Source organism: Numida meleagris, chromosome 13 (assembly GCF_002078875.1).
Source record: "Numida meleagris isolate 19003 breed g44 Domestic line chromosome 13, NumMel1.0, whole genome shotgun sequence".
Classification (NCBI taxonomy): Eukaryota; Metazoa; Chordata; class Aves; order Galliformes; family Numididae; genus Numida; species Numida meleagris.
Genome location: NC_034421.1, coordinates 2,753,178 through 2,781,077, shown reverse-complemented (window position 1 = coordinate 2,781,077; position 27,900 = coordinate 2,753,178). Strand labels below are relative to the sequence as shown.

General features: G+C 46.5%; 1 protein-coding gene across 2 annotated transcripts; it reads left to right on the top strand.

Moving 5' to 3' along the window:
- INTS1 (integrator complex subunit 1) lies at positions 336–27,900 on the top strand. 2 transcript variants are annotated; one of them, XM_021412229.1, is made up of 47 exons: positions 336–462; positions 550–840; positions 1,291–1,487; positions 1,761–1,898; positions 2,591–2,750; positions 3,008–3,113; positions 3,378–3,564; positions 3,689–3,834; positions 4,145–4,286; positions 4,598–4,774; positions 5,039–5,147; positions 5,747–5,867; positions 6,118–6,195; positions 6,707–6,864; positions 8,044–8,140; positions 8,540–8,631; positions 8,874–8,934; positions 9,261–9,458; positions 9,659–9,788; positions 9,973–10,152; positions 10,244–10,393; positions 10,942–11,121; positions 11,303–11,407; positions 12,402–12,569; positions 12,925–13,036; positions 13,475–13,633; positions 14,378–14,524; positions 14,933–15,031; positions 15,307–15,431; positions 16,136–16,390; positions 17,075–17,234; positions 17,720–17,860; positions 18,265–18,445; positions 18,529–18,652; positions 19,183–19,301; positions 20,363–20,450; positions 20,937–21,163; positions 21,888–22,011; positions 22,491–22,624; positions 23,011–23,203; positions 23,467–23,594; positions 24,436–24,548; positions 25,068–25,181; positions 26,011–26,081; positions 26,618–26,709; positions 26,826–26,935; positions 27,351–27,900. In XM_021412229.1, the coding sequence occupies exons 1-47, from the start codon at positions 405–407 to the stop codon at positions 27,464–27,466; spliced, it is 6,561 nt and encodes a 2,186-aa protein (XP_021267904.1). In that variant the 5' UTR covers positions 336–404; the 3' UTR covers positions 27,467–27,900. The 2 variants fall into 2 exon arrangements, with proteins under 2 accessions (XP_021267904.1, XP_021267903.1); XM_021412228.1 differs by having other exon boundaries at positions 13,472–13,633.

Below are 27,900 nucleotides of genomic sequence, written 5' to 3'. Positions count from 1 at the left end.
CCATGCTCCCCACTCCCTTACGTCCCCCAGTTCACTCTCATGTCTCACAATTACGCTTTACTCTCCACCATGTCCCCGTATTCCCCGAACCCTCCAATTCCACCCGTGTCTCCCAGTTTCCAACCCGGTCCCGTCCCCCATAGCTCCAGAGCTGCAGTTCCACTCCAGCCCGCAGGGCGGCGCCTCACACGCCCACACTCCACACCCCGCTCCGCGACCTCCCACCACCAGGCGGCGCCCTCTCTGCGCACCCAGGGCGGGGCGAGGAGGCCGCTCGCTGATAACGCCCCGGCAGCGGGAGCTCCCTCTTCGCTTCCGCCTCTAGGGCGGGGCCAGGGAGGAGACTTCCGCTTCCGGGCCGCGGGGGCGGCGGGCCGGTGTCGGGGTCCGCGAGCGGCCGCGCCATGAACCGGCCGAAGGCAGCGGCCGTGCGGCGGCCCAGCGCCGCGCCCAAGCCCTCCGGTGAGTCTGAGGCCGCGCCAGAGAGGCCGGGGCGGGGGCTGTCCCGTTTGCCGGCGCGGTCCCCATCACGGTTGTCGTCCGTTGCAGCTCACCCGCCGCCGGGAGACTTCATCGCGCTGGGCTCCAAGGGGCAGAGCGGCGATGGCAAGGCCGCCGTCACTCTGTTGAAGCCGGCGCCCGCCGGGCTGCCCTCCGAGCGCAAACGGGACGCGGCCGCCGCGCTGTCGGGCCCCGCGGGGCTGGGCGGGCTGAGCAAGCGGCCCAAGCTGTCTGCCACGCCGCCCCTCAGCGCCCTGGGACGCCTGGCCGAGGCGGCCGTGGCGGAGAAGCGGGCCATCTCGCCCTCCATCAAGGAGCCGTCCGTCATCCCCATCGAAGGTAAGGGCCGGGTGTGTGCGGGGACAGCAGGGCGCAGCCTTGGCTCGGAGTTCAGCTTCCCGGGAGCCTTCCCGTTAGCCCGTACGGTGCCATTTACGTGCTGTCCTTAAGGTTTTCCCCTGCCGAAGTCACCGTTTCATCTCATTTTCTTCCCTGTTTGGGTTGGATTGCGTTCATCTTGGTTGGAAAACTTACCGAGGAGATCTTTGAGTGCAGATTGTGGTGTTTTACCCATGTCCTCCTGCAGAGTCCTGATCTGAACGCTGTTTTGGTTTGGTTCTGAAATGTCAGTCTGTTTTATGGCGTTAGATACATCTGTGGAGGAGTCTTCTTCATGTACCAGCCAAAAAATAACCTTGGCATGAAACAGCTTTTAATAGGATTTTAATAGGAAAAAAAACATTGGGAGCTAGAGGGTAAAAACTGGTGCCTGTGTGTTGGTTGTTGCAGTTGTCCCCACGGTGCTGCTGGATGAAATTGAGGCAGCAGAGGCAGAAGGTAACGATGACCGCATTGAGGGGGTGCTGTGTGGAGCGGCGAAGCAGCTGAAAATGAACCGAGCCAAACCTGATACCACGCTGTACCTGAGCCTCATGTACCTGGCGAAAATCAAACCAAATATATTTGCCACTGAAGGAGTGATCGAGGTGAGGGCTGTGTCCTGTGGGGACTCTGGGCTTCCTGAAGTATCTCACTGTATGTTTCTGGAGTATAATACTGGGGTTCCTGCCACCTCTTGAGCATAGTTGCAGCTGCTGTCTGCTCAGAACGTAGTTAGCATGTCTTTGTAAATGCTACAGTTCTGTGGCAAGCTGCTGAGATTTGCAGCTCTTTTTCTAAAGCTTTTCTGTATGATTTTTGGCTACATAATTTAATTTTTTTGCTTGCTTTTTTCTTTTTTTTTTTTTATAATCTTCCAGGCATTGTGTAGCCTGCTCCGAAGAGATGCCTCTATCAACTTCAAAGCTAAAGGGAATAGCCTTGTGTCTGTCTTGGCCTGCAACCTTCTCATGGCAGCTTACGAAGAGGATGAGAACTGGCCAGAGATCTTTGTCAAGGTTGTTGAACAAAGGATGGTTCTGCTGGGCTGGGGCAGTGGTGGGCACCCTGGGTAAAAGCAGCCAGGGTTGGGAAGCTTGTGCTGGGGGTTGGATACAGGCAGAGGGTGTTTTGCTTCTGTAAGGAAAGCAGAGATCCAGCAACCTGTCACGTAGCTGGGGGGCAGCTGGAGGAAGCAGAACGTGAGGAGTGGGCTAGTGCTGTATTGACAAGGGAAGAAAAAGTCTTTGTTTTTACCTTAGTCTACTGAAGTACCATGGCCTTTGCCTATCTTTCCTGTTTTCTGAGATGCTGTTGACAATGTTTGCTAATCAAAGTGCTTCAGAAACTTCATCCTCTGGTTTATCTGTAAGAATTAAGATTTAACTTGCTGATCTGAAAACAGTAAGTTTTTAAAAGGAAAGCTTCCGTGTCTTGGAGATCAAAGTTGCTGTAAGTTTTTTATTAGAGCGTAATCAGCTTCCTTGCTGGAGGGAGTTAGTGCCCATAGGGTTGGAGTTTGAAGGTTTGTTGCTTTGCTGTGAGATGGCTTGCCAGTGGTCATCAGGTCTCAGTTTTTCATCCGTAGTTATGAGAGTTTCCTACTTCACAATTGTGTGCTGAAATAAATAACTCACAAATATTTCTGTAATCAAATTGTACAAAAAAGCTTGAGTGTGGTTTGTGTTCTCTGCTGCTTTCTTTGCTGTAGGTTTACATTGAGGACTCCCTTGGAGAGCGCATCTGGGTGGACAGCCCTCACTGCAAGACATTTGTGGATAACATCCAAACAGCTTTTAACACAAAGATGCCTCCTAAGAGCATGCTCTTGCATGGGGAAGTTGGACGTAGTGGTGGGGACATTAGTGCTGGTAAGTAGATTTTAGAAAATGGTAGCAAGGGCTTACAAACAGGTGTGAACAATGTGTTACTTGATGGAGTCCCTTAGAGTGGGTATTGAGTTTCTGGCATTGCCTTTCCTCTCTTTGCTGCCCTTCATTTTGAGGGAAGGCACCAAAAGACTTGAATAATGTGCTTGTATGTGATATCAGTCACACTTACACCTCCTCACGTAAGAGATGGAAAGAGGATTGTCTCATAATGCGTGCCTTGTGCTGATCTCTTATAGGAAGTAGCCCACACCCTTCCATGACAGAGGAGGAAGACAGCCAGAGTGAGCTGCTGATTGCAGAGGAGAAAATGAGCCCAGAACAGGAGGGCCAGCTCATGCCCAGGTAGAGTGCTTTCCTTTCCTGGTGCAGCCATGTGACGGATCTGTCTGTGCTCACCCACTCCTGCAGTGCTGTGGCAGAGAGCTCCCTCTCTGCATGAGCTGTCCCGTGACACATGGTAGAGAATGTAGAATATCAGGAGAAATAAGTAGATTTGTTTTTGTAATCTTTATTACGAACAAGAAAGAGTGCTGATCCCTGGACACAGTGAAGCATGACAGAGCTGGCTTGGGAGGAAGTGAATAAAATGCAGTTTGTATGGCCCAGGTACGACGACCTTGCAGAGAGTGTGGAGGAGTACGTTCTAGACATGCTGCGGGACCAACTCAACCGGCGCCAGCCCATGGATAATGTGTCCAGAAACCTCCTCCGGCTGCTGACAGCAACCTGTGGCTACAAAGAGGTGCGACAGATGGCCGTGCAAAGGCTGGAGATGTGGCTGCAGAATCCAAAGGTAAGGATGGAGACTGCTGGACCTTGAGTTTTTTGGACCTGGTCTGAAATTCGGCCAGGAAGGCGGGTTACATTTCTGATCTGTGTTGGCCGGTGGCTGCAGTCTTTCTGTTCTTCCTCTGCAGTTGACCAAGCCAGCGCAGGACTTGCTGATGTCTGTCTGTATGAACTGCAACACCCACAGCTCAGAGGACATGGAAGTTATCTCCAACTTGATCAAAATTCGTCTCAAGCCAAAGGTCCTTCTCAACCACTACATGCTGTGTGTCAGGTGAGTGAGTGACTGTGTCTGTGACAGGCAGAAAGAGAGCACTCCGGAACACGTCCCCTGGGCCTTGGGCTGGATAGGCTTGTTAAATATCTGCTTTGGCCATGGGAGATTCCGTGTCACATTCAAATGAATTTCACTGGTCTGGAAGTCTTTCAGTAATCCTTTGGCATCTCTGAACATACCTCCTGTTCCGCCTCCTTTATTTTTGTGTGTTAAATGCTTCAAAGAAAAATCAGAATGTGAATCGAGCTGTAATCTCAGCTTTCAAACCTGAAATCTCAGCTTTCATACCTCTGGTCTTCCCTTGCAGAGAGCTGCTGAATGCACACAGGGATAACCTGGGAACTACAATTAAGTTTGTGATTTTCAATGAACTTTCAAATGCGAGAAATCCCAATAACATGCAGATCCTGTATACTGTTCTTCAGCACAGCTCAGAGCAAGCTCCAAAGGTAGGTGCAGTGTCTTGTGGGGCTACTGGTGGGCCCAGATCCCTGCCTGAACTGTGGCTCAGATGCAATCTTCCCACAGACAGCAGTGCGATACGTATCATACTGTTTTGAAATCACATTGTTTAACTTGTTATATATAAATGCCTGTGAGCATCTTTTGGCTCCCACATTCAGAGTGACCAACCTTGTGGTAACGGCATTTCATTAGAAACACTTCTTCTAGCTCCCTGGTGTCTGAATGACAAACAATATGCTTTCTGTTCTGTGAATGCAGATATTTACAGTGCACTGACAGTTCTGTATTCCCTCAGTACCTAGCAATGGTGTTCCAGGATCTTTTGACTACTAAGGACGATTACCTGCGGGCTTCACGGGCGCTGCTGCGAGAGATCATCAAACAAACAAAACATGAAATCAACTTCCAGGCCTTCTGCCTGGGTCTTATGCAGGAACGAAAGGAGGCCCAGTATGCAGAAATGGAATTCAAGGTAGAGCTTTGTTTGATCCATGTATTGCTGGATGGTACCTGTGGTGTACTGGGCTTTCCTGTATCTGTCTGGTTTCTTTGTTTGTTTGTTTTTCCTGACAGATCTTTCTTTTTCCCTTTGTTATCTGGGTGACTCAGTACTTGTGTCTTGCAACTCATAGCGGATCTTCCATATTCCATTTCCAGACAGTCCTGACTGTTGCTCTTTTTATGATGAAACACTTCTCCTGAAGATGGCTTTAATTTAATTCACTTTTGTTTTCAGGAGCGATTTGTCATCCACATAACTGATCTCCTAGCTGTCTCCATGATGCTCGGGATCACAGCCCAGGTGAAAGAGGCTGGAATTGCCTGGGACAAAGGAGAGAAAAAGAGTAAGCATAAAAACCTAGATCCCCTCTGAAGATGGGTAGTTTGTTAGATACCTCCTGGCAGTGCTGGGATTGAGTGAACATTACTGCTAGAATTAGGAAGAAGTGTATGCCACTGTTCTGAATAGAGGTATGGGGTTGTATGCCATTATCCCACGACCAGCAGAATTGTACATGGACATGGCATTTGCATGCTGTCTGAATTGATGGGCGCTTCTTGTGTCTGTGGTAACCATGGGTGAGAATCTGGGGAGCAGGAACTCAGGAACAGGGTCACATCTGGAGGGGCAGCAGTAAAGATTACCAAGTACATGTTTCTGAGATGGCAGAGCTTTTGGGATAGCACTGAAGTGACTGCCCAGACGTCTTCTCACAGTCCTAATTCGTCTGTACTACGTTTTGGGATTTTGTTGCAGCATGCATCAGAAAGTGAACCATGTGTGCTGTCAGTGTTGGGATGGTAAAGGCTGCCTGACTTCTTCCTAGTTTACTTAATGTTCAGAGCCTTGGTTACTACCTGGTCTTGAAATGACTGCCATCTCCTGCTTTGCTCTGGATGGCGTCTTTGTGTGTGTGTAGTTTGTAATTTGACTGTCTTTCAGACTTGGAAGTGCTGCGCTCTTTTCAGAACCAAATTGCTGCTATCCAACGAGATGCTGTCTGGTGGCTTCATACGGTTGTTCCATCTATCAGCAAGCTGGCTCCAAAGGACTATGTGCACTGGTAAGAGAGTCAGCCTGTGAACCTACTGTACGTACCCAGTCCCTTTCCCAACTGCGTATGGCATGTTGCAAAGACCCTTGCATGTGCCCTTTTGGTTCTACAGGGAATTTCCAGTTATCTGATCATGAATTATTCCTGTGGACCCCTTGTTATCCTTCTGTCTGATGTCTTTTCATTGTGGAAAATGAACTGCTGAATGTGTTCTTGAGACTCACACAGATTATGTTTACTGTCCTCTTCATCCTGACAGCCTCCACAAGGTGCTCTTCACAGAACAGCCAGAGACCTACTACAAATGGGACAACTGGCCCCCTGAGAGTGACCGCAAGTGAGTGTGTGCTCCACCTGTAGCTGGGAACAGAGGCAGAGCTACTGTAACTAGAGGCAAAGTAACTGGAGTCTTTTAGTGCTTCTTTATGTAGTTCTGTGTTGGAAAGGCTTGGAACTGTGCTTGCTTTTTCATCATCTGTTACACTGCCTAAAATCAGTGACTATTGCTCCAGTCTCTGTCTGTTCTTCTTCCTGGATTCTTTTTCCCCGTGCCAAGCTGTTCTGTACCTTAATGCTGTTATTGTGAGAAGGACAGGCCTGTACTGTATGGCTTGTACTGGTGTAATATTAGGGAGCTCAGACTCACACAGACTGAAGTGCAGAGGTACAAAGCAAAACAAGCAGTTTGTTTCAGATAGTTGCATTTGGACCTGGAGACCAGGAAAATGGTTGGAAGCTAAACTGTGCTTTATTTTCTGCTCAGGTGAGCTGTAGGGTCTGTGGAGGCTTTCAGCATTCCTCTTGCTGCCTCCAAGAGAAGCGTGATTGATGTCTGTTGTCTCATGCAGCTTCTTCCTTCGCCTCTGCTCCGAGGTGCCCATCCTTGAAGACACGCTGATGCGGATCCTGGTGATCGGTTTGTCGCGGGACCTTCCTCTCGGCCCTGCCGATGCCATGGAGCTGGCCGACCACTTGGTGAAGCGTGCTGCAGCTGTGCAAGCAGATGGTAAGACTGTACGGAGCTTCAGCCAGCAAGTGGTTCCTTCTGTCAGCGTCTGCTTAGCACCACTCAGAGCTGAGGCAGCCCCTACCACGTTCCAAAGAGCCTTTGCATCACTCAGAGCGTGTTATAATCTCGATGGCTAAGCATTTGGCTCAGAGCCAGGCGTATATTGCTGTTCCTTTCTCACTGGAGAAGATTCTTATTTTCTCCTACTGTTTCTGCCCGTTACCAATCGTCAGTCAGTGGGGTGTCTGAGAAATACTGGTTCTGTTGAGGATGAGAGTCTGTAATTTGCCACCCAAAGATTTGGGTGATCATTTTTAAATTCAGTTCAGTCCTTAATCCAGACAATAAAATGAACAGAAATTTTTAGGCCACCCAAAAACGAAAGTGTTGACAGTTAAAGAAATTAACCCATATGTTTTGTGGTCTTCTCATTTGTTATTTAAACATTATTACCATATAGCAGTTCTAAATGAGCCTTAACTCTTTCCTAGCTTATGAACTCATTCAACCTCTGTCCTGAATTCCTTCATCCTTGAAGAGTACATCCATTCACATGAGCTGTGCTTGTGTCAGGAGTTGGGGGAGTCATCAGAGCTTTGTTCTAATGCATCTTAAGCACTCTTAGGGCTGACTGTTTAATAGCCAAGCCCAATTCAGGTCTGGTCGGTGCAAGTGGAGTGGGCTTTGCTGTTGAGTATCCTATGAAAATGTGTCCATTTTCTCAGTGTAGCTCTTTAAATGCTGCACCATCTTTCAAATACCAGAAGTCTCCTTTAAGTAACAGTGAGTCAGAAAACTCGCAACAAAGTTGAAATGCATTTTCAGTTTCCCTGCTCCCCAGAATTTCTGAGCAGACTCACTGCTTATCTGAAGGAGTGCCGCTGAGTTTTGAAAGAGATAGAGATACCACATTGGATTCTTTTGGGGGACAAAAACTACCCTTACGAAGAACTTAAACCAAATTGTAGCTGAAAAGCCCGATATCCTTACGGCTTGTGTTGTTTTAAACGTTGCTGCTTTTTGAGTTGTGGTTTTTAATCCTGTAGTATCAGGAGAACAAGACCACAATAATGTAGTTGCTTGAAGCTGACTTTTCTGTTACTTCGTTGCTTTTCTTGAAGGACTTCCAGCAAGATAGACTGGCAATAACTTGTTTTGTCTTTTCTCCTCCTCCAGACGTTGAGGTCCTCAGGGTAGAGAGAATCCAGCTGATCGATGCTGTCTTAAACCTGTGCACTTATCACCATCCAGAAAATATTCAGTTACCCCCAGGGTAAGGCTTATCACGTAGATAATCTCAGTGTGATCTAGTTCACTTTCACGTTATGACTGGCAATTCTAGTTCACAGACGTCAGGATGCTTTTTCCAGTTATAATTTTTAGTAATGAAATCCAAGGGAAATCTTTTCAATGTTGTGTTCTGGTGAGAATTTTTCCTAGGCAAGATAGTTCTGAATCATGGAATGGACTTTTCTCTACAAGAACTCTGGCTTTTCTGCTCTAGAAATGTTCAGCTGAACTCTGCTGTCACACTTGCAAGAGATTTTTTTTTTTTTTCCTGAAAAACCACCGAACTGGTGTTGCTGAATCCAAACAGTGCATGATTAAGAAGAGCAGTCTTGTAATGGCTTCCAGTAACCAAATTGCTTGTATCTGTTGATGGCTTTTGTAGGTACCAGCCTCCAAATCTAGCTATTTCTACCCTGTACTGGAAGGCCTGGCCTCTCCTGCTTGTAGTGGCTGCATTCAATCCTGAAAACATTGGTGAGTGTGAATGTTTTTCAGGGTACCAGTTCTGCTGCAAAAATTGGCTAAGGTGCTAGCAAGTTCTGCTGTCCTGCATATTCCCTATGTGTGTGCAAACATACACAGTATGGGGGTTTGGACTGGCACGTGGCTGGAGTCTGTGTCTGTGCCCTGAATGTGGTGGGATGTTCCAAAGTAAGCTTGTGTCTCTGTACAACTTTTTCCTGTTTTCCTGAATACCTTTCTTTTCTGTGCTGTAGGTCTGGCTGCATGGGAGGAGTACCCCTCTCTAAAGATGCTCATGGAAATGGTCATGACAAAGTTAGTACATCTAGCTCCCTCTATAAATAGTGTAATTTCTGAATTCAGCTCATGCCTGTTGCCTCCTTCCTTTTGCTGATGTAAAAATGGGCTGGCAGTAGTGCTGCAGTTTGAGTGGGGAATGAGTCTTCCCCCAAGAGAATATTATCAGCAAGGGGTGACTGTGATGTAAATTTGCTGAAAAGTTCTCAGGCTCCCTGGCGCTGTTGGGAAGCTGCCTTATTTTTTTGTATTTTCCCTAATGGAGCTAATAGCATGGGGACATTGCCTGTTTCATAAATTTTCAATGGGACAAGATAACTGGTTTTTTTGCTTGTTTTCCTCAGTAATTACTCCTATCCTCAGTGTACCTTGACGGATGAGGAGACACGCACAGAGATGATTAATCGTGAGCTTCAAATCTCCCAGAGAGAAAAACAGGAGATTCTTGCATTTGAGGGTCATCTGGCTGCCGCATCCACAAAACAAACCATAACAGAGAGCAGCAGCCTCCTGCTATCCCAGCTGACAAGTCTGGATCCTCAGTAAGTAGCCTTGTACAGTCTGTTGGTATCAGGAAATTCCAGTTTATCCTGGTCAGGAACTATCCTGCTGCTGGTAAGGAGGTTGGTGGGGATAGGACATGTGCTGCAACCTGTATGTGGCCTTCGTGCACTGCTGAACTGGTTGATCACCACAATGAGAGTGTGCCTTGTCTGTGATTAACTTCTTGTTTCTCTGGCAGGGGCCCTCCACGCAGGCCTCCACCGCATGTCCTGGAGCAAGTGAAGAGCCTGAACCAATCTCTTCGCTTGGGCCACCTCCTGTGTCGAAGTCGTCATCCTGACTTTCTTCTCAACATCATTCAAAGACAGGTAAGCTCCACTGATGGACCGGCAAAGTTAGGATCTGATCTCTCCTGTCTAAGACTTGAGCAGAGTAAGGGACAGAAGGGAGCTGAGAAAAGTGCAGCGGAAGGTGCTTTACTGTTCAGGAATGAAATGATTAGTGTGCTGCATCTATGTTCTGCTGATCCTGCATTGTCATTCTCCTTCCTAGGCTTCATCGCAATCAATGCCGTGGCTGGCAGATCTGGTTCAGTCCAGCGAGGGCTCCTTGGATGTCCTGCCTGTGCAGTGCCTTTGTGAATTCTTGCTTCACGATGCTGCTGATGAGTCAACCTCAGGTGAAGAAGAGGAGGAGGGTGAGAGTAAAGAGCAGCGTGCCAAGAAACGCCAGGTGAGTGGTCTCCTGGGGGCTAGTTCCATTACCTGCTTTCTGTGCATCCTGGATTTGGTTTCACTGGAAAGGCCAACTTCTCGCTCCACAGAGACAACAGAAACAAAGGCAGCTGCTTGGACGGTTGCAAGACTTGCTTTTGGGTCCCAAGGCAGATGAACAGACAACCTGTGAGGTGCTTGACTATTTCCTGCGACGCCTGAGTTCCTCCCAGGTGGCCTCACGGGTCCTGGCCATGAAGGTGAGCAAAACAAAAGTCTTCTTGACTAGAGTTTATCACAAGCTGAGAGTTGAGAGCAGTGTTTCGTATCATCCTTCTTCGCTAACTCATCTCGGTCTCCAAGCCCCATCAAATGCACTTCTGCTTCATGCTGCTCAGAATCTTCTCTGGTCAACAGCCAAGTAGTACTTTTTTAAAGATAGAGCTGGATTTTGCTGTTTCCTGTGAAGTTCAGGCGTAGACTCAGCAGATTGTGAAGTACAAGGAGTAATTGGCAGCAGCTGTTTTCCACGGGGAATATAAATTACTAAATGCCTGGTGCTCTAGAGCATAGTCAAGGCAGGCAGAATTGCAGAGTTCAAGATTATGCTTACAGAGGACTGAAACTTTAAGCTGGGTAGCTGTCAAGCAAACAAGTTACATGATATGAAACCTGTTGTAGGTTGTGTGCGCAGCAGTTGGATCGCTCCCTGCTGTCTGAAGCTTGTTTCTGTTCTATTCACTGGTATGAAACTGGTGGTCCAGCTGCGGCCTCATACGCACGGGCTGTGTCTGTGTGATTTCTGCAGGGCTTGTCTTTGGTGCTGTCAGAAGGGGGACTGCGTGATGGAGAAGAGAAAGATCACCCCATGGAAGAAGATTCTGGTGATTCTGAACTGCTGCAGGGTTATCAGTGGCTTCTGAGAGACCTCCCAAGGCTGCCCCTGTTTGACAGCGTTAGAGCAACTACAGCTGTTGCCTTGCAACAGGTCAGTGTTATCTGGAAGGGATAAGTGACCACCTCCTGGGCAAATTACTCTTTATCTTACTCATGCTAAAACAGAACTGAGTGAATGTCTGTGATATCGACATGTTTTATATTATTGCCTTCTGCTGGTACTTATTTTAATCACTTCTTGGTCTCTAATGAGAAGAACTGTGTCATTCTAGGCCATCCACATGGAGACAGATCCCCAGACCATCAGTGCTTACCTGGTGTACCTCTCCCAGCATGCCCCAGTGGAGGAGCAGGGACAGCATAATGACCTTGCTCTGGTGAGAGACTGGGTTGCAAAGACAGAGGGATTGCCCAGGGGGGGCCTGACGTGTTGAACTCATTGCCCAGAGCAGTGGTAGCCAGCAGGATGGGATTTTGGGGAGCATGTGAAATTGATAACTGCATAGTTGTGTTTCTGGATATGTGATAAAGGGCAACTTGTGTGTTTGGTTTCATATTCAAACAGAAAATCAGCGTCATGATCTCCAGTCTAGCAGCCTGTCTCAGATAGTATGGGGAATGCAAGAGCAGATAGTGATTTGGAGGAAATGTCACCATCTGGTAGCATTTCTCAAGTAAGCAGGTGCTAAACCTGTGTGTATCTGGAGTGAGAATGGGAAGTCAGGAACCTTAGTGGTGGCATATACACTCTTCTGTAACTGAAACTGAATTTCTGACTTTTTTTTTCTTGAAGTCTGGTGATTTTTGGGATGGTTGGCTTGTATACAAGTTATTGTGAGGCTTGTATACAAGTTATTCATTACATTATACTTGTATACAATTTACATACATTATACTTGTATACAAGGCTTGTATACAAGTTATTCATTGTTCTCACTCTGGGTGCTCTTTTCGTTGCTTTTAAGTCCATAGACCAACATCTTTTGTAACAGTCTTCTGGAGATTCAGTTGCATGGATCTAGAGATTCACAGGCTCTTCCTAATTGCAAAGATCCTTTTAAATAAGTGGGGATTGCTAAATATTTAGAGAAACACTGTTCTTACCATGTAAATACCAGTAAATGCTCCCTTTTCATGGGATGCATTAGAAAGCAGCTGTGTTACAGCTTCGGACACTGTAAGTTTTCACAAGATGCATGCAAATCTCTTGAGGCTTTCCTAATTTAACGATTCCTATGTTGACTCTGTATGTTGGTCTCCAGAATTGTGTTAACTGGGCTGATGATGGAAACTGGAGGCTGTGGCATAGTAAGGCAGGAGGTCCTGTCTGTGTTGCTTTGTAAAAACCTCACAGACCTTTTTCTCTTGCAGGATGTAGCCCGGCTCATAGTGGAGCGCTCTACCATCATGTCTCACCTCTTCTCCAAGCTCTCATACTGTGCTGAGTCGGATGCTGTGCTTGTTGCTCTTCTCTCCATCTTTTCTCGCTACATCAAATGCATGCGCCAGAGTAAGGAAGGCGAGGAGGTGTACAGATGGGTGAGTGCCTCCCTGCCTTTCTTAGGCAAGTAGAAGAAATGTTGAGTTAACAGGAGATATGCCCATTGTGGGCTACTGAGAATGTAGAAACCGTGTCTGGTTGAAGAATTTCCTGATCTGAAAATAACCAGAGGTTGACGTGGTGTCAGAACCAAGTGTGTGCGTGTACATAAAAGTCACTTTCTTTTCCTTGTGTATCTTCTTTTGTCACCATTGGAGATACTGGGGCTGGATTGAGCTTTGGTCTCTGAATAATCTTGTCCATTTTTAGGGTCTGCTTCTCACAGATTTTATTTTCTGTTCTTTCCCCACTATTGCTCATATTTGTGGCTTTCTTTTCCTCTTCTTTTTCCAGTCAGAGTCGCAGGATCAGGTATTCCTCCGTTGGACTAGTGGTGAAACAGCCACTATGCACATCCTTGTGGTGCATGCCATGGTTATTCTCCTGACACTAGGGCCACCTCAAGGTTAGTAAGTATACTCAAATTTGTTCAAGGGGTTGTGGACTGTACAGAGAGCTTTTATCTATGTAACAGGTTATGTTGGTGCTAATTCATCTCCTCAGACTTGTTCTTTGCAACATTTGCTAATAGCTGTGGTATCTGTTAGAATATTGCTGCATGGAGTGCAGACTTTGCAGGCTGATTTGCTGCCTTCTGCAGACAGCAGGAAATGTTAAAACTGTGTGTCTTTCCCCGCTAAACAAGGACTTGGAGGATTACTGTGGGACAAGAACTGGGCACTCAAATACGTAGATCATGTTTCCATTTGATAGTGTTTGTTCCTAAGTGGCTTCTAGCCTTTGAACAAAAAAGTGTTCTGGTGGATTGATTCGTACAGAGACCAATAGAATATTCTAGGTCCTTTCATTCATAAGAAAGATTTTTGCGTCTGTTCTTAAGCAGGGGATGGTGATTTTTACACGTTATTGGATATATGGTTCCCGGAGAAAAAGCCTCTTCCTACTGCTTTTCTGGTCGACACCTCAGAGGAGGCTCTGCTGCTCCCTGACTGGCTGAAGCTGCGCATGATCCGCTCTGAGGTCCCGCGGCTCGTGGATGCAGGTGAGCTTGTGGGATGTCTGCTGGTGTTCCAGACCCTCCTGTAGGAAAGGTCATCTTTTCTGCTCAATTCCTCTGTGTGTCCAACTGTCCTACATGGATGCCTGCGTTGGGGCCATCCATCACTGCAGACCATCTGTGTTTTGTGCATACTTTAAAGGAAATAGGTGACTGTTAATTGGATACTGTCTACTTTATAACAATTCAGCTTGAATTAAGCTACACAATCACCAGACAACAGGCACAGCTTTGCTTCCATAGGATGTGGTGTGCTTGCAATGTGGAGAGCAGTGGCTGAAGAATGTAAGCTATATCTGTAGTAACTTCTGTCCTTGCACAGCTTATCGGTGCTGTCTATCTTCCTGACGTTCAGAGCTTTGTCCCTTTCTTGCTAATTAAATGACAGCTCTCTATAGCCAGTGATTGAATTATTCAATAATTCCTGCCTGCAGCCATCAACAGATAGGGTGGAAGTTATTTTTTAATATGGATGATTGAGTTCCTGAGGTTTTGATCAAATTAAACAGAAGATCAAATTAGTCAGTGAGTGAATTAACTGAAAGATGCAATAAGAAGGCAGTGATCTGCAGAGCAGCGTAGGCAGCAGTCAGACTTCAGGCTTTAGGCTCTCTGCAGTGCTGTCATTAATGTGTTGCTTGGTCCAGCCAAGAACACAATACTAGGTAATAGAGATGGCCCTCTATAAGCAATTTGGTGGTCTGAGAACTCGGTGTTCTTATATTTCAGCCCTGCAGGACCTGGAGCCACAGCAGCTGCTTCTCTTTGTTCAGTCCTTTGGAATCCCAGTTTCCAGCATGAGCAAACTTCTGCAGTACCTGGATCAAGCAGTATCTCATGACCCACAGACACTGGAGCAGAACATTATGGACAAGAGTAAGAGCTTTGTATGAGATTAACTAGACAATTTACTTTATCTTACTCGGTCATTGTGAGTACATCCTATGACTTCCTTCTGTAAAATCCAAACTAGTTCACTGGACTCCGAGCTGCTGAAGCAGCTGGCGCATTGTCTCTTTAGAGACCTCCCTAGTGCTTGTCTAGGTGGCCCTTGGCTGTATTTCCTGAAGAAGAGAAGGATTTTTCTGGATTGGATTGTACAAAGTCTATAAATAGTCTGGAGGCTAACCCATAAAAGAAACAGGGCACGTTTGCATCATGTTTATGAAGTCCAAGTGAACAGCAGATAGTCTTCACTGTGGTAGCTACACAAACAGCAACCAATTCTGTACTGCTTTACTAAAGAGGGAGAGGTGATCTATTTGTATCTTGTCCTTTTTTCAGACTATATGGCTCACCTTGTGGAGGTTCAGCATGAAAGAGGAGCAACAGGAGGCCAGACCTTCCACTCCCTGCTCACGGCCTCCTTACCAGCCCGCCGAGGTACTGTCCAGGATAGCTTAAACTTCAGAATATCTAAGTCTTCTTTCAAATGTCTTTCCTCTGCTGCTGAAGGGAGGAATTCCAGTATAATTATAGGAAAAACTCCAATAATTTGTTCTGAGCAGTATGGAAAAGTAGGTATTGCTTTGCCTTGATGGAAAAGCTACTGGGTTTCTTAGTAGTTAGACAGTAAAGCTGAATGTGATCTAGTATTGGGGCTCCAGATGCTACTTACCATAACGATATTTTTCTTTTTCTTTTATTTCTTACTGCAGACAGCACTGAGACTGCAAGGTCAAAATCCAGCCCTGAGAACAATCAAGGCCAGAGCCGAATCCGGGCCTTAAGCCAGGTTCGGGTTCTGGGCCCAGAAGATGATCTAGCAGGCATCTTTCTGCAGGTACTGGTATAACCTCAAGCTGATTGTCCATCACCTGCTTTCCTGCAGCACCTTTGCAAAATCCATATTGCTTATTTGCATCTCTTACTCCATTCCTCCTGCACTGTTTGTAGGCAGTGAGTAGAAAAGCCCTGCATAAAACAAGGCTGTGCTATTACAGTCTGGCAGAGTTGATATGGATGAATTATTTTTTTTCATGTAGTTTGAACATGATGTGGCTTTTGATCATGCCTAATACTGTCAGTGCCTACTAGCATGTTACCATCTCTGCACCTTGTTTGTTCTGTGTATAGAGCCTTTTGTCTCAGCAGTGCATGAGGATTTGTGAAATGCTCACAGGGCCCTGGCAACAAAGCTGTGTGTAAACAGCCTTTGTGCTTTGGCATGGCTGCTAGCAGAGCCTTCCTCTCTCCATTGACTTCAAAACAAACCTTCAGGGAATTAATTGGACTAGTTGATTGCATGTATTTGGGTAGTGTGGCGATCCCCCATTGTGTCAGTGTTGACAGTCAGGTTGGTGTTGCATAGATGCTGTTCCTGTACCAGGCATTAGAACATTGGAAAAGCTTTATCAAGGTTCTAGTTAGTTCATAGTCGGTATGATTGTACAAGGAAAATCGATCCTCTGCCTCAGGGTTCTTTATGGTATAGCAAGACCTTTCATTTGCTTTCTCACAGACGTATTCTGTTCTGTATCCTACCAGCTTTTCCCACTAAATCCAGACCCACGGTGGCAGAATTCAAACCTGCGCCCACTTGCCCTGGCATTACAGCAGGCCCTGGGGCAGGAGCTGGCTCGCATCCGCCAGGGAAACACACAAGTGACCGGGATCACAGCACAACTTCTCCAGGCAGTAGCTGCGCTGATGAACTCACCACACAGTGGTGCACTGGTGATGGCTATGCATCGTAACCACTTCATCTCCTGCCCACTCATGCGCCAGCTGTACCAGTATCAGGTGAGTGGTGTAGGACAAGAATCTCTGTAGCACTGAGCAAAGTGGGCTGGGGAAGAAACAAAATCTGCTGTACATCCGCTCTGCATGCAGACTTTGTACCTGTGTAATGCTAGAAACACAGCCTGGGGAGCATAATACAATGTGTTGTCTGAACGTAAGACAGCTGAATGCATGCTGGCCACATTAGTCTAGCACTGCTGAGAGTTGAGGCTTACCTTCAGGGCTAGGTGAACCTTAGCCAACCTGGTAACTGTGGCACTGTGTGTTTGCAGCTGTGAGTCCCTTGTTTTGGAATCTCCAGTCTGTGCTGTTTGTAGCATGGATGTGTCTTGCAAGCCAGAGCACCAGCAGACAGTTTGAGAGAGGAAGACTGTAATTCCTTAAAGAGGACTTCAAAGCAGGCTAAGAGATATTTTACTGGATATCTCTTTCCTTTCATCATGATGGAAGAAGGCACAAAGCTCTCCCTTAATTATGCTTGGAGAGGTATTTTGTTTGTGACAGATGTAGAAATGCATGGCAGAAAACTTCATAGGTTGCTGCCTTGATTTCAGTGAGGTATGGTCCAACAGAATAGGTGTACTCTATGTGTTTGTGGCAGTATGTGCCACTGTCTGCCCCTTCTGTTATCTTTGCTGTATTCTTGTAGTGTGTGAAGCAGGTGTCTTTTGTTGCTCTCCCCAGCGCTGCATGCCTGAAGACACTGCCTTTTCCTCCCTGTTCTTCAAAGTCCTCATGCAGATGCTGCAGTGGTTGGACAACCCTGCAGTGGAAGATGGTCCTCTGCGTGCTCAGCTGAAGGCTTTTGCTGTGCAGTACTCCTCAAGGCACAGGATCAGTGATGGTACTGGCATTGTGCAGCTTGTGGGGTTCTGAGTGGACCAAGTGGGTTAAGAAGGGGACAGAAACAAAGCTAGTTTGCAGCAGACGTTTGCAGCATCTCAGTAAGCAGAGCAGATCTCTCAGGGAGAACTTCCATTTGCTCAGGCAAGGAATTCCATGCTAGCTGTAGACCTGGAAGATGAGCATGCAAGAATGCTCATGGAACAAGGTCGTGTCATGACTTGTAGTTATTGTCATCTGCCATCTGTTGGGAGGAGACTATCACCAAGAGCTTCATCATGGAAATGGGTTTGTGGTTATTGAGTATTCTCTTAATCCACATTGTCTCTGAGAGCTGTCAAGAGCTGCAGCGGGAGTAAAATGACAGTGGGATGCTGTGGGTGTGTATGTTTGAGTAGTTGTGCCCCGCAACAACGTGGTGCCTCTGTAGAAGAGAGACCTGGCGTTGCTTGTCCCTGTGATGCCAGTGCTGTAATTTCTTTGCAGTTCGAGGTGGATTCTTGCACCTTGCAGAAGCTCTGACTTTCCGTCATGACCCTGACTTGATCAGTTCCACAGTACGTGCCATTATTGCAACCCTGAAATCAGGAGAGAAGGGTAATGTGGAGCCGGAGCTCATCAGCAAAGGTATGACTGTCTTCCTGCTCTCCTCCCCTATTGCAGCAGCAGGTTGGAATTCCAGCACAGCAAGGGAGTACCTCGTATATAGGCAGTAGGAAGCTGCCCTCTTCCCAGATCAGAAAATGCAAACTGATCTAAACGTGGCCTATCTTATATCACTTGCTTCCACTGTGCTGGTATGTGGGTTTGTAAACTGTGACCTAGGCCTGGGATTGTCTTGCAGCAAACTGTTGGTTTCCGTTAACCTAATAAGAAACAAAAGTCTGCTGTCCCAGATAGAAAGGGTTTCTCTCTTCCTTACTGAGCCATTCTCTGGGGAATTCTGGACCAACTGCCTTCGTGATACACTTAGAACGTTTCATAGCTTTCACCACACATTGAGGTTAGTGACATCTTTTTATCTCTGCTAGTCCTTCAGGGTCTGATTGAAACTCACTCTCCGTATTTGGAGGAGCTCCTCACAGTCCTCTTCTCAGCTACTGTTGATACCACTGCCAGATTTCCTGCCATGAAACCAATTGCTGTGGTGAGCTCCTTGTTGCTCCAGGACAAGGAAGAGACAACAGTGAAGAAAGAGCTGGACAGTTGCAGGTGAGCCTAAGCAACAATGAGAACTCAGCGGGAGGTTTTATTTCATGGCATCACCTTTGATGCTGGCTTTGTTTCCTTTTCAGTACCGAAGCTTCTTGGCTGGGGCCATCCTCTGGCCTTTTGAATGACTGGCTGGAGATGCTGGACCCAGAGGTGATAAGCAGCTGCCCTGATCTCCAGCAGAAACTGCTGTTCTCCTGGAACAAGGTAGGAGTTGCTGGGTTGATGGACTGCTGTGCTGAAACCACCTTCATGGGGTGCTGACCTATACCTGGAAACAGGGCATGGGGGAGTTTTGTGTATCGCCACGTGTTACTATACCAGTTCCAAAGCAGCACAGTCTGACTAAGTGGGAGACTCTGGCACATCCTTCTCAGTATGAGGCGTATGTTTTGTCTTTGTAATTCTTCAGCTCTGTTCTTTTCAGGTCTTCAAAGAGCATTATAGACACACTGTAGTCCCATACTAGCCTAACCCTCTGTGTTTTCATTTGTATTTTGGAAGACAGATAAGTTGTCTGCCCAGAAGTGCTATACCTAAGCTAAAACTAAAACTAAATGTCATGACTTCTGCCGTGTTGTTTTAAACAGTACTGCAGTTCAAACCCTAAATCCACGTGTTCTCTTCTGTGCTGTCTGCTTGCATGGATTGTCATCATTATGTGAAATACATGGTATCTCCTATGTCCACCTCACAGCAAGAATCTGTTCATACCTCTTGGTTTTTGGTCCTTTCAGGCAGGATCCCAGGTGCCCTCCTTCCGTCCGTATCTCTTGGCTCTTCTCACTCATCAGTCCAGCTGGACCACGCTGCACCAGTGCATCAAGCTTCTGCTTTGCAGAAACCGAGAGCAGAGGTGAGTCTTGTTGGTTTTTTTTTTTTAAAGCCTAGCACAGAGTTTTGAGTTGGGCAATTTGCTGAGAGAGAACAATCAGAAGCTCCGAACAAGAGCTGCTGAGTTCCATGATGCGTGTGCCAAGAGATGTAGCTCAGCCAAAAACAGGCTTTGCGAGAAGGATGCTGATTTCAGTCATGCTGATTTGTGTACCTTGATACAAATACTACCTGCTGTTTGATGGAAAGAGCACATAAAGATTTGGCCGTGTTTTAAATAGGAAGTACTAATCATTTAGGTAATCCATCTAGCATTGCCCTTGTTGATAATCTTTACGAACATGGGGGTTGAAGGATGGCTTGGATAGCGAACTGCTGGGAGTCTGTGTACCCAGGCAGGCTCTGCTGGATCTGCTGCTTGTACTAAACTCCACTACCAGTCTTTCTCTATCTGCTTCCCTGGCATCAGGCTCCCAGTTCTGATCTTGGGAGCAGCTCTAGCTCTCAGCTCCTGTATGTTGCTCTCAGATACTGGAGTTCTACTGCAGTAGTAGTATCTCGCTTAAATTTCTTACACTTGTAGACCAGAATGCACTAGCGCCAAATAGTAGCAAGGCAGGGGATGATTAAACTAACAGTATTTCTAAAGCTGGCAATACTTGTTTCCTGCAATTTCTTTATTGATTTGCTCACTAACAATTTAATTTCTGCATTCTAGGATAACAGGCAGGATGTTCTGCACACTGCAACATGAAGATCACTGGTCTGCTTGTATCAACTGTTTATGTTTGTGACAGACTTTTTGGCCCTGTGGTGCATGACTGTGCAGCCACCATACTGTTGCTGAATACCATTTATTGGGCACCATACCCCGTGTTGTGCTTACTGCAACAAATATTTAGTCATAATCTGGGAAAAGAACCAAGCCCCTTCTTGGGACTTAATGGATCCTATTTTTACATTTTGCAGATGTTTTTCCTTCACAGTACTCGAGATGTTTAGAGACAGTACCATGTGTTTGTGTGCTGCCTGAGGGCTGCGTTGACTCTAATTGCAGATCTGTCTTCTTTTGTCTTCTGACAGGTTCGATCCAACTGCTTCCTTGGATTTCTTGTGGGCCTGTATCCATATCCCTCGGATCTGGCAGGGAAGGGACCAAAGAACTCCTCAGGTAGTGGTTCAGTTCTTCCAGGTTTCCTGTCTGGACAGAGTGAGAGGTGATACTTTCACATTGCATGACTTTTTGTGGCCAAGAGGCGACTGGGGTGATACAGGTGCAGTGTGCCAAATTTGCTGCCTGTGCCTCAGCTGGTTACTTAGCTGCTGTACTATATTATATATTATAATGGCAATTTTGGGTTCGAAAAGTTCCTGTGAACACACATAAGTTTGCCCCCTTGACATTTCCTCTGCAGCTCCTGCGGAGTTGCCGCAATATCTATTAAAGATCTAGGCAAAAGGCTACAGCAGTGAGCAAACTAAAACCCAGTGTGGGATAATTCCCACTTTGCCATGAAAAGGCAGTTTAATTTCTTCTCGAGTTTACACATTACTTAAGTCTCCTCTTAAGAGATGCTCCTGTCTGTTGGGGGGAAGTGTGACTAGAACTAAGGATCTGGGGATTCAGCTGGGATTAATTTTGTGTTCTGCATTACAGAAGCGCCGTGAGGAGTTTGTGCTCCATCTAAAGGCATCAGAATTGATCAGCATGGTGGAGTTGATCCTGGCTGAAGCAGAAACCAGATACCAGAACACAGAAGAGGCTTCCTGTACACTCATCCAGTCTCGATTGCCTCTGTTGCTCAGTTGTTCTCATGGGGACCTTGAGAGCATGAAAAAAGTAACAGAGTATTTGACCAGCTGCATCCAGCAATGGGGTAGCAGGTGGGAGTTGTAAATAGAAAGCACCGTCTACTCTAATTGTAGTTACTTGGGCGCAGGCAGCCAGGTAATGATGAGACTTCAGAGCATGTCTTCATTAGTAAGTGTTGTAGAGCCCATATAACAAGTGCTTAGCACACATTATCTTCCCAGAAGTTTCAGGAAAATAAAATGTCACTCCTAAGTGTTACTGGAACCAGGAAGGTGACCTTAAAAGTGAAATTGCAGGGCACATTTTTGTTCAGGAATTTTGGCATAAAAAGCTCAGCAATACTTTTTTTTCTTAAGTCAGCTGTTGTTCTTAATTACCAGTTCCTAATGCAGAATTTCTTGTCTACTCATCCCTCGAATCATTGCTTATAATGCACCTTGCACTGATCATTATGACTGTTTTCTAACAGCTGTGTTAGCACTGTTGGGAAAGGAGAAGATGTTGTCTTTGTGTCAGTGGAGCAAACTGACCTAATTTTAGCTTCATTTATGGTGATAGAAAAGATGCTTAGTAATTTCAGTTGCTATTGTGTGATAATGCATCTCAGGCAGGTGTGTTAATTGTGAACAGGCTGGCTAGTCTGAATAGTTGTACTTCTGACTACTTTTCCAATTGAGATGGTGATGACCATGAGTACTACATACAGGAAAGCTGTTACTAATCTGATGGGTCTGTGATGTTTGCTGGTTGAACTAAAGCAGTAACCTGAGGCTGACCTCTCCCTTTTTCTTTCAGCTCTGTGGGAAAATGCTGCCAGGACCTTCTGCTTCAGATATACCTGCAGCTACCTGAGCAACTTGTGCCTCTGCCTGAGATGCTTCTCACCAGTGAAGGAGCCAGAGACAGCAGCACTTGCAAGGTAAATTTAGAAGCGCAGAACAGCCAGTTTCTAGTTGTGCACCTAGAGTGAATGCAATGTTGATGCTCAGGCTAAAAGGAGAGAACTGGAGAGTGCTGCCTGGGTCATTTTGGTTTCTTAACCTTGCTCTTCAGTTGCCCCTTCCCTGCCTTCAATCTCAGGAGCAGAGTTTAGGTGTGATTGATTTTGCATTGTCTCTCTATAAAATACTTTAAGCTCTGATTATATAAATTTCTGTGTGCCAAAGGCTTCTGTAAAGCACAAGCGTGCAGGCGTCTGATCCTGCTTTGATGTCTGTAGGGACTGTGGACTTCAGATCCTGTGCCAGCTGGAATGCTGCATCTGCTTGCATGTTCTACCTGAGAATAATTTCTGTTAACCTCATCTGGAGTTGGAAAGTATTTGAGAAATGCTGCTGAAGAGCCACAGGCTTGTTTGTGCTTTAAACGTAACTATTTATTCACTACTTTTCTTTCTAGCTTGATGCCCTGGTTCACAGATTCATTAACCTCCTTGCTGACACCAGTGACTCCAAGTCGTCAGAGAGCCGCGTGTGGGATGCCAACATGGCATGCAGGAAACTAGCTGTGGCTCATCCTATCCTCCTTCTTAGGTACTGCTCTCCCCTTTCACTATCCGTGTGACTGAGTTTACTGAAAAGCGTCAGCCTTTGCCATAGAAGGGGAGCAAGCTCATTGCAGTCACGTAGACTGCGCAGAATCTGTGTTCCTATGTGAAACTTGTAAAAGATATGGCTTTGCTGTCCTTTCTTTTAAGGAGGCAGCACTGTTTTTGGTTGCTTGTTTGTGAAGAAAAAAATCCTCTTAGAATTGCAGCCTACAGAACAGAAAATGGGTGGGAAGTGGTGACTGCTGATTCCATGGATACTGGGGTCATACCCAAAACCATGCAAGAGGATGAGGGACACTTAAAGCCCCTGAGATGTAACTCTATCCAGGAAGAGGCTAGAGCTGGATGCTTTTCTGTTTGGTGTTTCAGGCACTTGCCGATGATTGCAGCTCTGCTGCATGGCCGTGTTCACCTCAATTTCCAGGAGTTCAGGCAGCAGAACCACTTGACCTTCTTCATACATGTGCTGGGGATCCTGGAGCTGCTTCAGCCGCAGGTCTTCCAGAATGAGCACCAGGCGGCACTATGGGACTGTCTGCTCTCCTTCATCCGTCTGCTGTTGGTAGGCACGGTCCCTGCTGCACATCGGCGTGCTGGCTGCCAGCCGCTAGAGGGAGAAGTTAATGTAACACACGGCCAGCCCAACACTGCTATACGAAGAGAGAACCTTCGTATACCTTAAGAGCCAAAAGATGTGTAGTGTACCTTGGAAAGCTTATAGGGGAGGCCAGAGATCAGTAATCTCATTCCTGGACCCCAGAGGTGCAGGATGGAGCAGTGCATCATTGCTGTTTTTGTTAACTCATCATCCCTGCCCTTTCTCAGAACTACAGGAAATCTTCACGACACCTGGCTGCCTTCATCAGCAAATACGTCCAGTTTATCCAGAAGTATATCACGTGCAATGCACAAGCAGCTGTCTCCTTCTTGCAAAAGCACTCGGATCCTCTACAGTAAGTTTTCTTCCTCCAGTTAGCCCACGGGTTAGTTCATGGAGAGCTTGCCCAGGCAGGGGTGCTGGGAGATAATCAGGCAGGGGTCAGCAAGATAATGTGGCAATAGTTGTTAATGTGGCACTTTTTCACCCTTGCTTGCTTAAATGTCTATTGAGATGAGCAGCATCTCCCTTTTTATAGGTGAAAACTGAACCTGACAAAACTGAGTGATAATCTGAACTCACATAATGACTTAAATGCCCTGATAAGGCACTGTAGTGCTCTGCAGTCATTTCCAGAGAGCCAGCAGCAGAGTCTTTACCATGAGCAGTAACTACAGGATCACAGCTGCAAATATAGGGACAAACCTATTTGAGTTCTAATAGGTCACTCTGAAAGTAATGCCTCCTATTTATTTCCACACACCACCTCACTGTGCTCACATCTGCTATTTGGTCTCCATAAATGTTCAGAACGTCAATTAATGGGTGCAGTTTTTTCCATATGGAGGAGTTCAGTTTACTGGAGTGGAGTGGAGGAGTCCCCTTTGCTTCATATGCACTTCCGTGTCAGATACCACTTTGTCAGACTGCCCTTCTGCTGCCATCTGTCACATGGCAACAACATGTAACAAAACTGGGAGAAAGTTTAACCTCTACTGCTATACCACCAACATCTGCCTCTGATGTTGTAGGCCAACTTAATAAAATAGGAGGCATTAATTTTGGAGCAGCCCCTGTGGTTATGCTGAATGGGAAAATCTTGCTTCTGAGAAACTGTTTCTACCATGTTTAATTTATGTGCTGTTAGTTGTCTTCATACCTTTACTTCTATTTAAACATGCCATCTGTTCCACTAGTGACCTGTCATCAGACAACAGTGACCTAGCAATGCTGAAGTCCCTCCTGGCTGGGCTGAGTCTGCCTAGTAAGAGCAGCATCTTGGACAGAGGCTCCGAAGAAGAGAAGGATGGTGAGTCTGACTAGGATGGAAGAGTAATTCCAGCTGGTGAACCTGCAATGCTTCTTGGTGTGCAGATGGTTTCATATGCTATATGCAGTGTTTCTCCTATTCCTAGTAACAGCCCAGTGAAAAGGTATTTAGAGTGGAGAATGGCACTTGTATGCTCAGCTGTTTGAAATCAGTGTCTGGAATGGGTTAGTTTGTTTTGCTGTCAGTGGTACCACTACTGGTGCAGAAGAACAGCTCTTAAGGTGATTTTCACTACTGTGGATTTTACCTTCAGGATCAACTTGTCAGGAGACCCTAGGGTACATTCTCTTCTCTTTGCAACTTGCATAGGATAACTATTCAGTGTTAAATCGTGTCAGGAAGGATTGTTTTCTTTGCATCAGCTGAGGGCTACCAAGACGTGCGGTGAGAGCTGGGAAGCACTGCTGCTCAGCTGGTGGCTGGTAGGGAACACTAGACTTGCCTCCCTGTTAAAACTATGTAGACTGTCAAAAGTGACCTGTTCTTATTCTGTACCAGATGAAGCAGCAGCTGGCTCGCTCCCCCTTGTCAGCGTGTCTCTCTTCACTCCTCTCACACCAGCTGAAATGGCCCCGTACATGAAGAGGCTCTCTCGAGGCCAAACAGTTGAGGGTAAGTGCAAGAACATAGGGCAAATGCATCCACAAGCCAACCCTGTCACTCAGCTGTCAGCTAGAGGCTTGTTTCCTGTTTATCTTCTTTGTTAGTCTCCAGCAGTTAGGATGTGGTTTTGTTTTGGATGGACTTGTCCATAATTTTCTGTGGTTCTGTGACAGAGGCTTCCTGTGATGCTGTTGTCACTTACTGCAGCAGGGCTGCATCTGCTTCTTCTTTTGGGTATCTTGAAGGTGCTCTGAGAGTTTGCATGAGTAACTCATGGAGTGTTACAGTCCGTGTTCAGCCAGCACTAATCCAGGTACTTTGCTCTGGAGTACTGATAGGAGTAGCGTTTTTTTTAATGCAATAAAAACATCAAACTAATTAGAAGCATGATTTTGTTTGAAGTCTCAGATGACCTTCATGAAGGAAAATCATGTTAATGTGGCATAGGGCAACAACATGCTGCTTCTCCAGAAGTGTTCTGAAATCACAAGTGTCCAGTGTTCGTATCAGACATAAGTTGTGGTATTGGGGTGACAGTTGTCCTTCCACCCTAGAAATGGAGGGAAGAAAAAAGTACTCTGGAGTTGAAACCTTATGCCCCACTCCATTCCTTCCCTTGCCCATGTCATGACAGTGCTGGTGACCCCTGGCAGGGCAGTTTGAGATATGTTGATCTAGCACGTGAGCTGCCCGTTCTCTTCCTTTTTGAAGAACTGCCTTTATTACTCCAGCTCTATGTGCAAGTAGTAAAACTTGACTGATTGGGAGGCTGAGTTTGAAGGTGCTTTGCTGAGTCAGTGAATTTCAGTCATTCCTTTTAATGTGTGTCTTCCACCAGACATTTTGGAGGTGCTGACAGACATTGATGAGATGTCCAGGCGGAGGCCAGAAATTCTTGCTTTTTTTGCTGTGAGTATGATGCCTGTAAATGCCACTGAAAGTCAAAGATTCTGTTCACTAGAGTATATTGCACAGCCATCTTAATTGCTGTTCTTCCTCTGCTTTTTGGGGAGGGAGGGTGGTATTACATTTCCCCTAAGATGCTGCACTCTTCATTAGGCTTTCTGATGGCAGGCAGTACATACCTTCCTGCTGTCTTCTCTCCACTGCATAATAGTTCCATCATCCCCTTGAACTAGTCTTTATATCTGAGCAAGTAGTAACCTTCTGTCCCCTTTACAGTAATGGAGCAAGGAGAAAGCAGAACAGCTCCATAAAAAAAACAAAAAAGGCACAGGAATGCAGGGAAAATTCAGCTGTCCCATACACCATAAGATTACAGAAGGGTGCTTTAAAACATCCAAAATGGGATAATCCTTATTACAGAGGGATTTCCTGTCTCAGCCAGTACCTGCTGGATTGATGCTGGAGGGGTAGTAATGCAAGTCTGCACAGTTCTGATCCTTATATGACCCTGTGATCCTTACTTGTACATCTTCTCTCAGACAAACCTACAGAAGCTGATGAGCTCATCAGAGGAGTCCTGCCGAAATCTGGCCTTTAGCCTGGCTTTGCGCTCCATTCAGAACAACCCTAGGTGAGGACCATGGGGACTCAGGCTATTGTGAATCACTGAGGGGCACTGACTGCCCTCTGTGCATGCCTGTTGATGGTGAACCAGGCCGTACTGATGCTGTGATGTTTTATTCCCAGCATTGCTGCAGACTTCCTTCCTACCTTCATGTACTGCCTTGGCAGCCGAGATTTTGAGGTGGTGCAGACGGCACTGCGGAACCTGCCTGAATACACCCTCCTTTGCCAAGGTAAGTCAGTATCTGCCTCCTCTGGTGCATGCTTGGTGGCCTTGCAAAGGTCAAAATTGAGCTCCTGTTATGAAAGCAGCCTCCCCGGGAAGTTGCTAAGAGTCAGCATTGCCTAGAATAGTCTATCAAACGTGTAGATCATCTGCATCAATAGCACCTTCGGTCTGAGCATCACAGAGACTTGCCATAGAGATAAGGGAGGCTTCCTTGAAATAATTTGCTCCTTTACGATTTTCCTCTGAGTTGTGATCCCTCACATAATCGCATACCCTCAGGGCTATTGGAGGGTGAATTGTGCCCTGTTCAGGCATAACAGAAGGAGGAACTTCTTGCACAGCTATGAACACTCATCCAGGCATTCACTGGCAGATTGCTGCTCTCAGGCCACTCCTCATGCTGTCTTTCCCTTTCACAGAGCACGCTGCAGTGTTACTGCACAGGGCCTTCCTGGTGGGGATGTACAGCCAGATTGACACCAGCTCTCAAATCTCAGAGGCCTTGAAGGTCCTGCACATGGAGGCCACGATCTGAACGTGTGGTTCTGGGAGCTCCACTTCCAGCGGAATTTAACTGGACTCAACAGCTGCATTGAGGCCCTGTAAGAAGGCACTGTATTTCAGCCAATGTCCTGAAGGATCAAAGAGATGATGCAGCACGCCAGCTGAAGATTGGGAACGGGCAAGGACAGATCTGCCTGGCTAAGTTGCCATTACTGTAGGAGAAAAACCTCCTGAATATTGTGCCAAACAGGGACCAGTTTTGTCATGGAGTCTTCGGGCAGTAACTGACACTTGTTCTTGTTTTTTTTCCTCCAAGAGGGCAGAGCTGCTGGGAGAGCAGAAGGGAGCACTGGCCCTTTCAGTTGAAGTCTCTGCACTTTATGTTGGAAGAAAATGTGGATACGTGCAGGGGGAGAGACCATTTAATGTTTTCTGAGTGGTTTTTTTTTTGGGGGGGGGGGGGGA